At 37.4% G+C, this 16,546-nt stretch overlaps 2 protein-coding genes across 2 annotated transcripts in view; both read right to left on the bottom strand.

The window, feature by feature from the left end:
- Positions 1 to 4,129, bottom strand: part of LOC135078118 (breast cancer metastasis-suppressor 1-like protein) — a 142,788-nt gene extending 138,659 nt beyond the window's left edge. The window contains exons 1-3 of the mRNA XM_063972696.1: positions 3,823 to 4,129; positions 2,743 to 2,893; positions 970 to 1,063 (exon numbers count right to left, since the gene is read on the bottom strand). Of these exons, the coding sequence (XP_063828766.1) occupies positions 970 to 1,063; positions 2,743 to 2,893; positions 3,823 to 4,024 (447 nt within the window). The 5' untranslated portion in view covers positions 4,025 to 4,129. The remainder of the gene's footprint in view (positions 1 to 969; positions 1,064 to 2,742; positions 2,894 to 3,822) is intronic.
- A 1,863-nt stretch (positions 4,130 to 5,992) lies between these two features.
- The window catches only part of LOC135078267 (uncharacterized), a 156,558-nt gene continuing 146,004 nt past the window's right edge, over positions 5,993 to 16,546 (bottom strand). Inside the window, exons 17-22 of the mRNA XM_063972866.1 lie at positions 15,933 to 16,065; positions 11,944 to 12,107; positions 11,401 to 11,565; positions 10,748 to 10,879; positions 9,677 to 9,858; positions 5,993 to 9,119 (exon numbers count right to left, since the gene is read on the bottom strand). Of these exons, the coding sequence (XP_063828936.1) occupies positions 8,937 to 9,119; positions 9,677 to 9,858; positions 10,748 to 10,879; positions 11,401 to 11,565; positions 11,944 to 12,107; positions 15,933 to 16,065 (959 nt within the window). The 3' untranslated portion in view covers positions 5,993 to 8,936. The remainder of the gene's footprint in view (positions 9,120 to 9,676; positions 9,859 to 10,747; positions 10,880 to 11,400; positions 11,566 to 11,943; positions 12,108 to 15,932; positions 16,066 to 16,546) is intronic.

Raw genomic sequence — 16,546 nt, 5'->3', positions numbered from 1 at the left:
AAAAAATAAAGGATTAGCGGAATGCTGTATTATTTAATGATTGGCGACGTTGGGCATGGAAATAAATAAATTAAAACGAATTAGAGCAGCCTTGAAGGGCAGCCATACAGAATATTGTAAGTACAGTGACTGAAATCTCCGACGAAGAGATTACATTACGAAACTCCCCGCACTTGACCAAAAAGTGGTGGGGCGCGTCTTCGTGGATGAAACGATCTATACAAATCTTAAATCGCTGATGACGATTGACCGTTACAAAATCACCCTCCCGTGCCGCTCCTATAGCTAAGACACTTAGTTAGGCGCTAGATCTATAATAAATAAACATCAGTCTTCAACCAAATACATTTAAAAATAACATACAGAGAACCTCCTTATTTTTTTAGTCGGTTAAAAATACATAACGATGAAGCTTTCACAGGTCCTTTCCTAATCCTATTTCTTCATTTTTAATTCGTTTTCGAAAATGTTTAATTCTCTCCGTTTCCCCGTTATACCTGACACTTGCCACGACGGACAGCGCGGATTGCCATAAAAAAGCTTCATAGTTCTAAGTTAAAGTGACAGGCCAAAAATTCGATATAAACTAAAATAATCAATCTTAAGATTGATTGAATTTAAATGTTTAGTTAGACAAATTAAATTAAGTCTGCGATCTTGAGGTCAGTTAGATTTTTACTTTAAAATGTCGTTAGACAGACCTAAGACCTTTCTGTAAGTATGATAATAATACATTCAACTCTCACTGGATCATTCCAGTGAGAGTTGAATGTATTATTATCATACTTTTGAGTTGAATGTATTATTATAATCATTTATATTCACAGAAAAGCAAATCACGTCATTCAGTGCATAGCGCTTTTCTTTCGAGTACGCATCAGTTTTTCGCTTTAAGAAAGCTTCAGTTAGTAAATTCTTATAATTTAATTTATGGATAGTTTAAGCTGAACTAATTAATCATAAACTTACCTTATAATGCTGGTGAGCGGCCTGCTCCTCAGCCTCGTACTTGTGTTTGATGTTCTCGATGCGGTACTGCTTCAGGATGCCGGCCACTTCGATTCTGCAACAAATTAAAAACTTAATTTTACACGACGAAGAAAAAAATACACGATATTTTATTCAAACATGGGAAAAACAAAAGACGGCTGCCAGCCGCGCGTAATACGAATAGCTTTATGAAAACGAAAAAAAACAAAAGACGAATAAGCGCACTATTTTATGACAGATATACAAAACACACATCTCACGCGTGCGACGCCGAATTTATTGACATCGTTCTTTTCACTAACAAACTGTGAGTATAAATTTAAATAAATGGCAATAGATACCTACTAGAAAAAGCTTCCACTGAACTTTAGGCAAGTAAGTCTGAAGATATGACACTACTAACTTACCAATACCATTCAAATAAATCAAAACATTTTTTATACTTGTTAGAGCTCCAGTTAAAAACATCAAGGGCCTTATTACAAAAAAGTTTAAACATGTTGAACATTAGTTTACTTTGACTTTGACCAAAACTTAAAATGTGGATAAGCTAATGCAAAAACTCTCGCAAACGCTTTTAAAGGAATTCTAATAGGCTCTCTCTATTAGATCGATTTTAAATTGTTCAGTGTTTACTTGTTGTTTCAGTTTCAGAATAATCGGAAGATATTGGTAACCTTCAAAGAGGCGAAAGCATGTTCGTTTAATTAATGGACTCTTCTGGGTTTAAGGATCCTGCATTGGGAGGGATTATAAGAACAGACTACAACAATAACAAAATATAGACACATTAAGCCCTTAATCGAAAATAGAATCGAAGTTAGTAAGGTGAATAATTTCTGCGCTTTAATTAGTTGATTAGGTCGTCGTGTCATCGCACCCTCTACTAGGGTCTTTCGAGTGTCGTAGTTTTGCTAGCGCCGTGCAACGTCAATGCAACACTGGCTCAGCAGGGCTACTCCGAAACGTTTACGTAGTTTCGGGTCTATCTATCTAACACCCTCGCTCATGCTAGCATCTCGCTTTGCGTGAGAGGGATGGCAACATTCGAAATTTCGGATAACGGGTTCGGAATAAACTCGCAGCGCGGCAGGGTCGCCACAATGCCAATGCTGAGCAGCTGCCAAACGCCAGATCTAAGCAGTGCTGGCGTCGCATCATCGTAGTACCAAGGCAACGTTTTTTTCGTACAAGTAACGTAATTACCTCACCCCGATGTTGCGTTACTGACTGCTCGACGCTGCGTAGGCGCAAAGGGGACACCGACATACGAACGAAGCTAGTGTGGGGGAGGTCTTAGACAGGTGGGCTAACGTGGCGCTTTCTGGTGCGTAGTCTCAAGATATTTTCTTGCTTATCACCACTTAAGCTTGTTACAGCAATTTTAAGGTCTCAATCTCAAACATTGTTTAATCTCAATCAATCAGATAATTAGGTCAAGGGCCGTGGTTTGACTTTGGTATAAAGAAAAGAAAGGCATTATTAAACCCAATTTAAATAACCCAGCCTAAATATAAAAATGTACAGATGTCAATGTCCAATGAAAACACTAAATTCATTTGCATCAGCAGTTGATGAGATGATGTTATGTACACTTAAATTTCTTTAACATTAGAATTCCAAAGAAACTTCCTCATAATTGTGAACTTCCATGGTGTTTTACTATAAATCATACTTATCCATATAATAAAAAGCATAACATTTAAAAACAGTACTTAAACTTAATTTAATAAAACTAATTTTTCAACATACCTAACCCTCATGTTCTCTTGCAGCCTGCGTAAGGGCCCCTGGTACTCCTGCGACCTTCCACCGCGCACTTCGGCCAGCTGATACTCTACGTGCTTAACTCTCTCACAGTACAGCTGCTCACGGAGAACAGTGAATTGACGCTCGAGGTTCGCTGGAAAGTATTATAAGATTTTTATAAGTTTACATGATAATTTACAAGGATTTTAAATAAATAACTTGAAAAAGCTGAACTGCCTAAGGCAGGACTCGGACCCACAATATACTGTTAATGTAGTATAAGGATATTTGTTACACAGTTATATTTTTCAAAATAATAATAGAAGGATGAAATAGAAATTGTACAATTATGAGACTCAGATCCTCTGGTCAGATATTTAAACTAATCAATGAAGGAATCATTAACAAAGCATGGGATTCCAAAGCCATAAAGTTAAGTTTTGCTAAAATAGTGTAGCTAAAATATCTTGCTAAAGCTCTAAAAGTCATCTAGAGTATTAGATTGATAAAAATAATAACTGAATTTGTCACTCCCTTATTCATTTATCTTGGAACAAATTATGAATGGTGTTAATGGATCTGAATCTATCCTTAGCCTGGACCTGATGTTGCAAGCTATTGTTTTATAATAACAGAGTTATTTGGTTAAATAATAATGAAAACTTTATGTTTTAACTGTTAAAGTAGATGGCAATGCCATTGATTTAATTATATGACTTATAACAACTGCCTAACTGCCAGATTCTGGTAACCAACACACCAAATTCAAATACCAAGTACAGTTTCTAGGAAAAATCAGTTTTACAATAAACGCTAAACCTTGCAAAACCAATTAAACAAATCATATTCTCATACATTTTGACAAATAGACAAAAAGTAGGTTACTAAAAATATCATCTGACCCAAACTTCACAAAAATGATGACAAAATAAATAATTTCAGACTATTTATATAATTTATAACAGTCGATAAGAAGCGAAAGATCTAAAATATTGGTCTATTTTGGTGCAAATTAGCACAAGACTTGACACATAAACCTAAATGTTTGTAAACATAACCTCAACGCTGAGCGTCGATACCAACCTAAGTTGTCCAGGCACTCGTTCCTGCGCCGCTCGCATTCACTCTCGTCCATCTCTGAGGAGTCATCAGAGTCGGGTTCATCAGCTTCCTCAGCGCTGGAGTCCCTATCAGGCCCTCGGGAGGATCCCCCAGATCTTTCAGTATCTCCTCCAGACATGTCTCCGTCACCGTCACTATCACCTTCTACCTTCATTGAAGGCATTTTTGACCACTCAATTTAGAAAAATAAAGCAAGGTAATTGCAATTTTTTGGAGAAAGGAATGAAAGGAATCAGTTTACGATTTGTGACTTTCCCTCGAACTCGAAGATGAAACGTCAAACTCGGATTGTCAAAGTCAACGTCATTAACGTCACACTTATATCCGTGATCGGTCCGAATTCTCTCATTTTATTCAAGGATAAAACATTTTTTTAAATTAAATCGGACTACACTATAATTTTGTAAAACAATCAATCTCATTTTAGCTTCTAATTAATAACTAGAGTTGAATCTGTCCTAAAAAATTGCGTAGATTCTTCCTTACGAAATCCTTGCATGCAGTACCTATAGTCCGATTTTTAATTCGACGGAATTCTGACGGCTGTCATTTTTTGACAATTCAGATGTAATAAGCCTTTTTTGCTTTGAATTATTAATAAATAATATGAAATGAAATTTCATCAAGTACAATTTACAAGAATGAACTATTTTTTGTTTTGTGAATTCAATGAACACTAATTATTATGTACATTTTAGAGATTAAATAGAAAAAAACGTGTTTTTAACGTAGTAAAACAACATATTATCATAAACGAAAATATGTATTGATCATCAATCATCATTATCGTCATCATAATCAACTTGGATTATAAAATTGGCATCTTGTTAAGTTGATTATTTTATGAAGCTAAGATTTTATTAACAAAAGGATTTTCATAAAAAAGGTTTGTAACCCATGGATTATTGGCCAGGGAGACCAGTAATAGAAAAATAATTTGCCAATTTTTTTTGTAACTTCAAAAGTATGATAATTAAAATTCAAATAACCATTTTGAAATGATTGGTACATTTTTAAGCCTTAGTTTTTCAAGTTAAACCTTAAATTCAAGAAAGGATTATTTTTTAATTTATGAAAATGCTCTCCATTCTTAGTGGGAATGTTTCAGTGTTGACAACACTTCTGAAATGTCAAAATTCCGTCGAATTAAAAATCAGAGTTTAGTTTTAACCCGCCTGACAAACGTAGGTAAGTAGGTATTATAAAATCGTAAACGTTCTTTTCATCTGCTGTTTTACGGTGAGTTCAGGGCCAGGCAGGGTATCACTTTAGTAATAAAAACTGGATAGGCCTAGGCCTTCTTCAGTCCTCCCCGACCCGTTGCGTTGAGCTACTATTTACCCTACTGCGCCAGAAGGAGGGTTATGTTGTTTGTCGTTGCGTTGAGTGGATTCCGCGCGCGGAATTTGTACAGTATTATGGTAAAAGCCCACTACGTTGCACGGGCCTATATTAAACTAGCTTTTACCCGCGGCTTCACCCTCGTGAATTTAGTTTGTCACAGATCGTCATAAATTATTCTACCTACTAATACTCGTTTATAATAAATGCGAAAGACAAAGAATTGATGTTTAGATGTCTGGATGTTAACATGTTTGTTACTCTTTCACGCAAAAACTACTGAACGGATAATGATGAAACTTTACAGTATTCTTTTTTATAACCCAGAATAACATAATTTATGACGATCTGGGACAACTAAATTTCACGCGGGTGACGCCGCCGCGGGCAAAAGCTAGTAGCCTATAATTATGTTATTCAGGGTTATCCTACTAATAAATGCGAAAGTTTTTATGTATGTTTAGATGTTTGTTACTCTTTCACGCAAAAACTACTGAACGGATTTTGATGAAACTTTACAGTATTATTATGGTCGACAGGAATCGAATGCGTCCTCATTCTCGTAATGCGATGCGGCTATGGACCGATTTATTTAGTTGATGTTTCAATTAATGGTCCCTGGGTGGTTTGAAAATACTAGGTGGCGCTTCTGTAGAGTAGGGTAAGGTCGGGTCGGCTAGTTTTATTAAAAAACTTTCGTGCATAATCTATGTTGTTCAATCAGGGTGTGGTGATCTTGTAGGAACGGTTACGATATGTTACAATGCCTACGAACGAAATAAAACAAACATTATCTGATATTAAATTTAATAGGTACTCTATTATTTACATTAAATTGTTCTCTATTAACATGTTATTTATACTCTTTCATTATTTATTCAGTTGTTAATAAATTATATACAGGACTATTTATAAATTAGACAATATCAATACTGTGAAATCTCGGCAAATCCACATTTTCACTGAGCATACGTGACAATGTTTTAAGTGTTGCCTTTCGCAAAAAGTTACAATAATAGAGGTACCTACGCATGTTGCCAGTACGAAAAAACATCGACACGCATACCCCAGTGTAACGATAACATAAATACATACAGAATATGATAAAAACAATAAATCTGTTTAAAAATTTTTAGCACCTCACAGGCTACCACTGATTTTGCTCAAATATATTATCAACTTACGCAACTAATGCAATATTCTCGATCAATTTAAAAATTATGACACGATATCTCAAAATCAGTACACATAACATGACAATGGTAATGGTATAACATACCTACAACATACATACAAAATAACATATTATTTTATTTAAAAATTGTGATTATTATAAAAAGAATATTCAACCCACTATTCCTCGTGGCCTTATGTATTTGGCACTAAAGTATTTGGAATGCACAATTCTATCTACACAGATATACAAATAATGTAAACAAACTAATTTCACTTATCCCTGAATATTTAGAATATTGTGTTCATCTTATAAAATGTATTGCGTTAACTATTCTCTCTACGGAGGGACGTATAACTCGACAACATCTATGATGGCCTCCTGCGCAGTTAGTTGCTCATCTTTAAGAATTTCATTAGCATTTTTATCAATCGGGATGACTAGCTTTTCTGTGATACGATGCGTAGGTCGAGTTAAGAAGTTTTTAGTTAGGTACCTACTTTTCTAAATATTCTTTATTCTATACATCATACATAAGTTTCAACAAATGTGCGCGTTCATTTGTTTCTTTACACTAGGTAATTAGTACAATATTGTAATTATTTGTCAAAATGTAAAATCGTACGTGATCGAGTGGATCGGTGTTGTCGAGCTATACCTACAAGCACATTTAAAAAGACACGTGGTTTACACAAAAAACCGGACAAATGGTCGTAATAAAAACAAGCACACCAAACTCGTGACTATTCGATAAATTATTGTATCTATTAGTTACATTAAATAGAGGTAAAATTACCAAAAGGAATATACATTCGATTGGCCGAAAAATTGAAATAGGTATACTATAAAAATCAGATATGTCGTTGTACAGTAGGTAAATTTGATTATACGGTTATAAAATATTGCTTTACTACTCACTATCATAGCAGTGATCCTTTATTGGTTTATTGTTAGGTACTAGAAACTTCCTACCACTGGGTCACGCCCTTAGAATCCCACAAGACTACTGAAGATTTTTTCAAAAAATCCTATCTTTTTTTTAAATCTACCGTATAAATTTGGCAATAGAGAAATAGTTAATTTATTGTTTATTGATCGTATTTGATATTAACTATCTATTAAATTGCAAACTATAAATTCCTTTGCATTATTGTTTGTAGCTTAATGTAAGTTTCAACAACTTCTATTTAACACGACTAATTTAAAATGTAATTTGGTAAATTGCCGCGGCTTTAAAATCTTTTTTTATGGACCGCCATCATTGGAGTTGCTTAATCGGATATCCAGCGAGCAGTCTAAAGTCGTTAGATTCAAGGAAAAATAGAATTAAATGGAGACCTACGATTATAAGAAGTTCTCAAATATTTTAAAACGGATTATTGGATAAAGGCAGATAGATGTCTACTACTGAAAGCGTGGTGATTTCTAAAACTACGTGGGAAGTAAGAATTTACGTCTGCAGATTAGATAATAAATGTAGGTACTAAGTCAAATCTAAGGATTATGGAACTATTGCCATCGGCCGACCTAAATTCTAACTCGTAGTTTGCGCGCGCGTCCCACGACTTGTTTCAGTAAACCGGGAAAAGCAGACATTTCAAGACAGACTATAATTTGAAGGAAATACTATTCAAATATTTGAAGGAATTGTGTAAAATGTTATTTGAAATTCTAAACTAGAAAAGTGAACTTTAACTGACCCTCAGCGGTTTCCTTTACAATACCTATTTCTAATATCCGTTAAAATTAGCAATAAAGAATGGATGTGGGATCTATAAAAACGCCTAACGTGAAATGTGAACTTCATTTCTAATTTTAACGAATGAAACGATGTACAAGTTAAAAAATGTAAAATTACGCAACATCCACGAATAAGGCAGAACAATATCAGGTATATTAAAAAGAAATTAAACTTTTTTATTGTATTAAGCCCCTTCACGAATTATTGTTTTACTCATATTCATCACTATTTAGGTAAAACTTTAATCCTAATTCAGACAATCGCGTACCTATTATTGCCGGAAGATTACTTCGTTTCACACGACTGTATCTAAGGTTCGAGGTTCTATGTACCGTAAAAACTCTGGTCTACAGCTCGTACACAAATCAATAAATATTACTTAATTCTCTCAATGGGGTATTCGAAAACACCCTACACGTCTTTCACGAAACTCCGCGTTCGTCAACGCGATTAACAAACACGAACCGATCGAAATCGAACGATCGCGAACGCCGAATCGGCGTTTACGATTAATTAATTTCCAAAACGTCCAAATATAAAATACACCTAATGAAAGTATTAACAACTTTGGTCTGTCCTCCGCGGGAACTAAACACGACAGACGCAGGTCCTCACTCTCACGAAGGGAACACATCGCTAAATTCTATGCTAAAGTTTCAGCCGGCGCGCGGGGCGCTTGGGCCTCCGGTCGCAGAGGTCGAGGAAGTACAGGAGGAGGTGGAAGATGGTCCTCGCGAGTGCTGCGATCAGGAGGACGATTGGGCCGAGCGGGGCGAGTGGGGCGGCGAGTGGGGCGAGTGCCGCGGCGCGCGGGGGCCGCTAGGTGTGCTTGAGCCAGTGCGCCGGCACCCACTGCGGCTCGCGCTCGAGGCTGTTGATCTCGTTGAGCAGCTGCTGGTAGGCACGTTGTGTGTCGTTGTTGATGATGATCATGTCGAACAGGTGCCCCCATCGGAGCTCCATGTCGCGGGCGGTCGCTATTATCTCTTTTAGCTCCTCCTCCTGCAGACAAATAAGAAGGGTAAAGTAAGTTACCATACCATGCATCTTCAGGTACAGCCTGGATGAAACATAGGTAGGTACTTTTGTATGAACCTACGTAGTTATCTTTTTAATCAATGTGGCGACTGCATTAATTAGCAAGAAGGTAAGTAAGTACTGACTTGAGTCATTATTGAAAGCAATCGTGAGAACTAAAATGTGGATGTGGAATTAACCTCTCTTTCCCACCACAGCAATGAAACCTTCCAATGAAACCCAACTAACTAGATGACTCAGTAAAAAACGTCCATTCTTGCCTTAGCCCTACCACTGCTTCAGGACAATAAATGGCCCATGCTAAGATGATGGTTGAATAATAGTAACGTCCTATAGAATATAAATAAATAAAATAAATAAATATCCTTAGACATTTTACACTGCGCTTCTAGTCCCAAACTAAGCAAAGCTTGTACTATGGGTACTAGACAACGGATATAAACATACTTACTTAAATACTTTTTTTTTGTAAATAGTAAATAATTTGTGTAACTTTTTTTGAATATGATTTCAACACTGACCTTGAAAGCCTCTCCGTTCCTGATCTTCTTCTGCCTCAGCTTCTCCAAGCTAGGGGGCGCCACGAAGACCGTGTAAGGCTTGAGGTCGGAGTTGCGCAGGATCTTCAGCGACTGCGGGTGCAGGTTGAGAACGCAGATCTTGCCCGAGTTCACCACCTCGCGGATCGCTTCTAGGGATGTGCCTGGGAAGTGGTGGAACTGGGTTAGTCTCACAGAATAACTAGCTGTTAGTATTAACAAAAAACATAACTGATTTAGCTGAAGTTTTCATTTGCCGATTATCTGTTTACTACCAGAGCAAGATTTTTACATGAAAAATTGAATTGAAAAGAATCTAGTTTGTAACTGCATTAGTTTGTTGGTACAGAAAAACAGTGATTCTCATGCCTCATAGCTCAATAGCTCTACTTATTACAAACTAGCTGACCCGGCGAACTTTGTTCCGCCTTAATGGCAATAAATAAGCAGACTTTTTTTTATTTCGAACGGGACAAAAAGTATTCTATGTCCTTCTCCTGGCTCTAAACTACCTCCCTGGCAATTTTCAGCTAAATCGGTTCAGCCGTTCTTGAGTTATAAGTGGTGTAACTAACACGACTTTCTTTTATATAGATTAATATTGACATTCACGCCCGTATTCACAAACGATGCTTGCTTAAGTAAGCAGCAAATCGAACTCACAGCGTTGAACAGAGCTCTGTGACTGGTTCGTGTGTCACCCTGTGCGTCCACGCGCACTGTGAGACGTAGTAATTAATGTTTGTGAATACGGGCGCCAGAATGGATGACGAAATTCTAAGCAAAGACTTTACAAAACTCAACTGGCTTACAGAAGCCAAGACAAAAGTACAAAAAGTACAAAATTGTTTATTCAGTATCAGGATTACATTTATTTATTTTATTTATTTGGGTAATAACATGGTTTCGATTGGGGTTTTCTTTAAGTAAAAATAGATAGGTACTTAAGTAAATTTACTAAAGACGTTGTAGTAAAACGTAACTGGCTTCGAAATTACAGGCCTTTGCCTTTTGCTTTCAAGGCTGAAGATAATAAAGTGGTTGTATATTCACCATAGTACGCCTTCTCGTATTCCCCATGTTCCACGAACTTGCGGTTGAGTATGTCGGCTTCAAACTGCGTGCGCGAGATGAAGTGGTAGTCTTGCCCGGGCACCTCGTGGTCTTTTCGAGGGCGTGACGTGTCTGTGAGTAAGATACATTATTATTAGCTAATCTAATTAGGTAGGTATATAAAACTGTTATTAGGTAATCTAATTACCTACCTATGTAAATAAACATGAATTTCTAAGTGTGTGGCTAAGGGCAAAAGTCAAAAAATATAAGGCTAGTGTTTTATGAATATTTCGGTGCAGTCTGAGGTCTTTCCCTTTCTTTCATTCTGATAAAAATCTGAACATCCTTTTTACTATAATAGAAGGCCCACTATCAATGACTCGAGTTCTGTCTATCTTTCTGATCATCCTCTTTTCTGAGATATTTTAATAACGAGACAAGGTCTATTGGGTCTTTTGGTTCGTTCTTTTCAGTTAACTCTGACACGTCCATAGCTGGCCAAACACCTGGATGCGGGCCTAGCAGGACCTATCCTTGTCTCTATCTAAATAAAATGATGAATGGACACATCCGAGGGTAAAACAGCGCTACTTCTTCGTACGTTAGGACTTCTTCTTTCTCTCTCTAAATAAAATGATAAATGAACTCACGAGGCACCGCAGCGGCGAATCTCGAACCGTCCTCCATGAGCCTCTGGCGGAGTTCGTGGCGGCCGATGTTGGGAGGCCCGATGAGGACGATCGGCCTTTTGTGCGACGCCCGAGGGTAGTACAGCGCTACTTCTTCGTACGTTAGGATTTCTTCTTGCTCGAACTCTGGAAGGGGAAAATATTTTAAGAGCATGTACAATAAATGGCGTTTGGAGTCATATACCTTGCTTGACCAAAGCTGTAACTGATATACCCAGCCTTGCCAAACGGCAGCGGGCGGGGCACATAGCTCATAGAACTGTTATCAGTTCAACAGTTAAGTATCCGTTAGGGCTGAAAAGTCATCGAATGACTATCACGGGCCTCAAAACGTAGTCACAGGCAGGCCTCTCACTCGGTGGATTGACGATCTGGTAAAGATCGCGGGAATCACCTGGATGCGGGCAGCGTAGGACCGATCGTTATGGAAATCTTTAGGGGAGTTATTTCAGTGTACCTACGTCTTTTTTCATCTATTAAACTACTAAGTTAAAGTCGACTCACCGTCGCCCCCTGAGGTAGAATACAGCGGGTACCCCGCTTCGCTAGTGGCCTTCTTGCCCTTCTTTTTCCGCGGCGGTTTCTTAGCGCACAGCAGCGTGCCGCCTTTCCGAGGTTTATCCCGAGCTGCTACTTCGCCTGCTAACGTCAGCTTCATGGATTCCCGTCTGGAGAGCAAAAGTGATATTTTTAACGCACTAGTTTGTTAAATGGAAAGAAGTGTGTGAAACAGAGGTTAAGTTGGAGTTAGGCTTTAAGCTTTTGGGTCTTGGATCTGAATTACATAAAAAACACAACTTATGAAATAGTATATTATACTCTTGAATGGTGGACGCGGATTAGAGATGAAACGGATAGTTGTTTGGCCGGATACCGGATACCGGATATCCGGCCAGCTGCTAGGCCGGATAGCCGGATATCCGGCGGCCGGATAGTTGGCCCATTGTCTCGTTGCATGTCGTGTCGAGTTTAGCGCCGCACAGGTGCTTCGAACGCGATCAGGTCTATTAGTAGACTAGACTAGTCACACTTTTCGAAAATTGAATCCGTCCGAATAGAATGACAGATTTTGCCACTTATCTAGGGGGCAGATTAATTCGGGCGATTTCGGTTGCCATCGCGAGTGTGTGATTAAAAAGCGAAAATTAAATTAGTTTACTTGCTGCGTAATCTGACTGAACTGCATCATGTCATGACATCAGACCATCATCAGTGAAAAAACGATCGCCTATTTTATTTGGCAATATTTCGACATTAACAGATATTTACCATTTATGTATTCGTCATTAGAGAGAATATAGTCCAGAAAATGAAATTAGTTTTTTGAAAGGCCTTAATATGGCTTTTTTGTAACTTTTTGGTTTTTATATAAAAGCCGTCATTATTATAAGCCATTTTATTGATATTTGCCTCGAAGATTAATTTATTTCATTTTATTAACCCTTTCACGACCTAGGGAAATGTTTTTCCCTTCTTTAAAACTCGTCATTAATTATTCAATTATTATCCAATCGATATTTTTTTTACTGAATATCATAATATAACGTATATTCAAGGTAACGAATGTCTTCCAGAACGTGGATAAAAAAAAGAAGTCTCAAATTTTTCTTGCGCCAAAACCAAAATATTCACCGGCCGAACTTCATAATATTCTGAAGTTTTTTAGATTTGTAATAATATATTTACTGTGTTTCTTCACCTGTTTTATATTATCCGGTAAGTACAGTTTTATCCCATCCCAACTAATATTATAAATGCGAAAGTAACTCTGTCTGTCTGTCTGTTACGCTTTCCCGCTTAAACCTCGCAACCGATTTCGATGAAATTTGGTACAGACAATCTTTAGACCCTGAGACAGAACATAGGCTACTTTTTTTCAAAAACTAGTTTCACGCGGGCGAAGCCGCGGGCGGAAGCTAGTGTAATAATAAAGCAAACTGCAGATAATGAGCACAAATACCCAATAATGTCAAATTATCTTTAGGGAAATATTCTTCCCTGTGGTCCATAACAGGCATATTTATTTTATTGTTAGTATATGTAATACTCTTTAGTAATTTACTGTTTTCTTGTATTTTTATTATGTCTACCTATATTTTTTTACAGTAATGTCTATACAGGGTGGAAACGTTAAGTGATCTCACTCGATTATTTCTAAAATATACAAGATATTGAAAAACTGATTACTGATCCTGAAAGTGCTTCAAGAGCTCTTTCAAATGGTACCAATAATAGGTTACAGAATAAACTGGATCTATCTGAAAATTCAATGTTTCCAGCTTCCATACTAAATGTATGCCAGACACACAATATTAGAAGTGTATTTTTTTATTTAATAATAAACTCTTAAAATAAACTCGTAAATTGTATTCTTATTTTAAATTATTCATGGAAAACATTGGTTTTAGGCTTTACTTGCTAATATTGTCAAGAGATGAGTGTCATGAATGTGGTAGTACAAAATGTATGGAAAAAGGAAACATTGAATTTTTTGATAGATCCAGTTTATTCTGTAACCTAATATTGATACCGTTGGATAGACCTTGTGAAGCACTTTTAGAATCAGTAATCAGTTTTACGATATCATGCGTAGTTTTTAAAATAATGTGACTTTACCAAATGTATGGAAGCTGGAAACATTGAATTTTCGGATAGATCCACTTTATTCTGTAATCTATTATTAATACCGTTTGATAGAGCTCATGAAGCATTTTCAGGATCAGTAACTAGTTTTTTGATATCTTGTATAGTTTAGAAATAATCTAGTGAGATCACTTATCGTTTCCACCCTGTATAGTGCTACAGTAATGAGGAAACAAGTAGGAACCACTAAAAAAAATATGTTGCAAGCACGGAAGTGATCCGGTGGTGCAATAATATGCTGGGTTGTGTGGACCTTATGGACCAAAGCAAAGCCTTGTGAGCTATATCGTAAAAAATATGATAAAACTCATAAGGCTTTGCGCTTTTATTATATTCTATTTAGTCTACATCTCTCCTGATGGAAAATGATGTTCAGGCTGAAGGTGTAGGCGAGCATCGCCCGGAATCCTCAAGAACAGAGGAACTGGCTATATTACCTCCAACTGCCGGAACACAAGAATGCTGCTAGCATTGTTGTTATGGCGACAGATTTGTTTTGGTACGATGGTGGAAGCTAGCTAGGTGGACTAAGAACATGCCCTGTCACCAACCAAACCAAACAGAAAATAGATCTGCCCCACTGAGAATAGGACCCGGGAGGCCAGAGGGCTATGAAGCAGATGATCTTTCTACTAGACCACAGAGGCGGTTGCGTCTCTTTTTTATATTCTAGATAGATAATGCTATGAACAACGCGTACTGAGTGTACGTAGAGTTGCCCAAAGAACCCTGCGTAGAAGAACCGCTCCTGAGCAATCTTGAGAATCATCACCACATCATAGCACGAGACATGTAAAGTTATCTAATAATAAATAATTTTACATGTACATGTCATTACAGACCCTTGTGTATTATTCTTCTATAATTTTTATTTATATTTTTTGTGTTATAAAGCAATAAATAAAATACTTATGAGCCAAACCTTACTATTATTTCATTTACCCTTATAGCCCACAGGGAAAAATATTTCCCATGAAATTTCAGAAAAACTGTGCACCCTACTTTGTTTTTCTGGTCATATTTCCTTATTTTAGACCCAAAACAAATAAAAATAATAACACGTTACTTATATTTAGTCTTAGATATCTTATGGTCGTGTAAGGGTTAATAGGAAATTGTCGTAGTTTTTTAATATCCGGTATCCGGCCGGATAGTGAGTTACTATCCGGTATCCGGCCGGATAGTAAATTTAGGCCGGATATCCGGCCTACCGGATAGTTACCGGATATCCGTTTCATCTCTAACGCGGATCTTCGAGAGCTTGGTGGGATAAGAAACCGCATAAGACCGATTCAAATGACGATATCTCTTATCGAAGGCAAAGATACATTTTGGGTCACTGAAGTATTGAAGTAGGTAAGTAATTAAGTAAGTCTATAGGTATCGTGAGACTAAGATACATTATTAAGAGCTAAGCACAGATTTATGTCGGAACTAGCTTTTGCCCGCGGTTTCACCCGCGTGAAATTTAGTTTGTCACAGATCGTCATAAATTATAGCCTATTATGTTAATCTGGGTTATAAACAGTAATACTGTAAAGTTTCAACAAAATCCGTTCAGTAGTTTTTGCGTGAAAGAGTAACAAACATCCAGACATCCAAACATCCAGACATCATGACATCCAAACTTTCGCATTTATAATATTAGTAGGATTAAGTAGGTAAGGATTCAGCGCTTAACTCAGTCAGTGCCTGAGGTATGGGAGCGGTAACTTCAGATGTGCTTCAGATTTTTATGATCTGTTACGTCATAATATGTCAATGTCACCCTTGCCGTGCTGCTGTCATACCTCAGGCACTAGACCTATAGTTTAGTCTTACTGCAGATCTTAAAATGGTAATATACTCACTGGTGCTGGAAGGCCTGGCTGGGTATGAGGCCGGCGAGCGACTGGTCCTCCTCTCCCTCCCGGAACGCCTGCCACCAGTTGGGGTCCTCTCTGCTGATCACGTGCAACACGTCGCCTTTTTGGAAACTTATGCCTGGAATTTACGAATGTTTTGGTTAACGTTTTGCTGTGGAATTATAGTATAAACAGATGACAGACATCCTACTGTAAACAGTGTAACGTGATAAGACAGGAAGTGAATGCAAAACAACTAGTAAACAGGTACTTGCAATGAAATTTGTACAATATGGAATCTTCATTTCTTTTAACGGTTAATCTATTTAATCTAGTAGTGTTTGTAACGTCACGTTACTTCATTATTTTATACTTGAAGAATGTAGCGCTACGAGATTGTGTAGGCTACTGATTGAATTGAACATTGTCGTAGTCAAATAGGGTGCACGTGTGTCGTGTAACGCTACTACACTTTATAAGTGCTACGAACGTAATGTGTGTTTGAAATGCACTGAACTGGATAAATTGTTGTAGTGCGCGCTCGCGGCGCCAGCACTACGCTCAGCGTGCCCGTCAGCGCGCCCAAGAGTTGGCATACCTCTTGCATCGTAGACTCGTAG

Source organism: Ostrinia nubilalis, chromosome 14, assembly GCF_963855985.1.
Source record: "Ostrinia nubilalis chromosome 14, ilOstNubi1.1, whole genome shotgun sequence".
Classification (NCBI taxonomy): Eukaryota; Metazoa; Arthropoda; class Insecta; order Lepidoptera; family Crambidae; genus Ostrinia; species Ostrinia nubilalis.
Note: the sequence above shows the minus strand (reverse complement) of the source record. Positions and strands in the feature narration are given on the sequence as shown.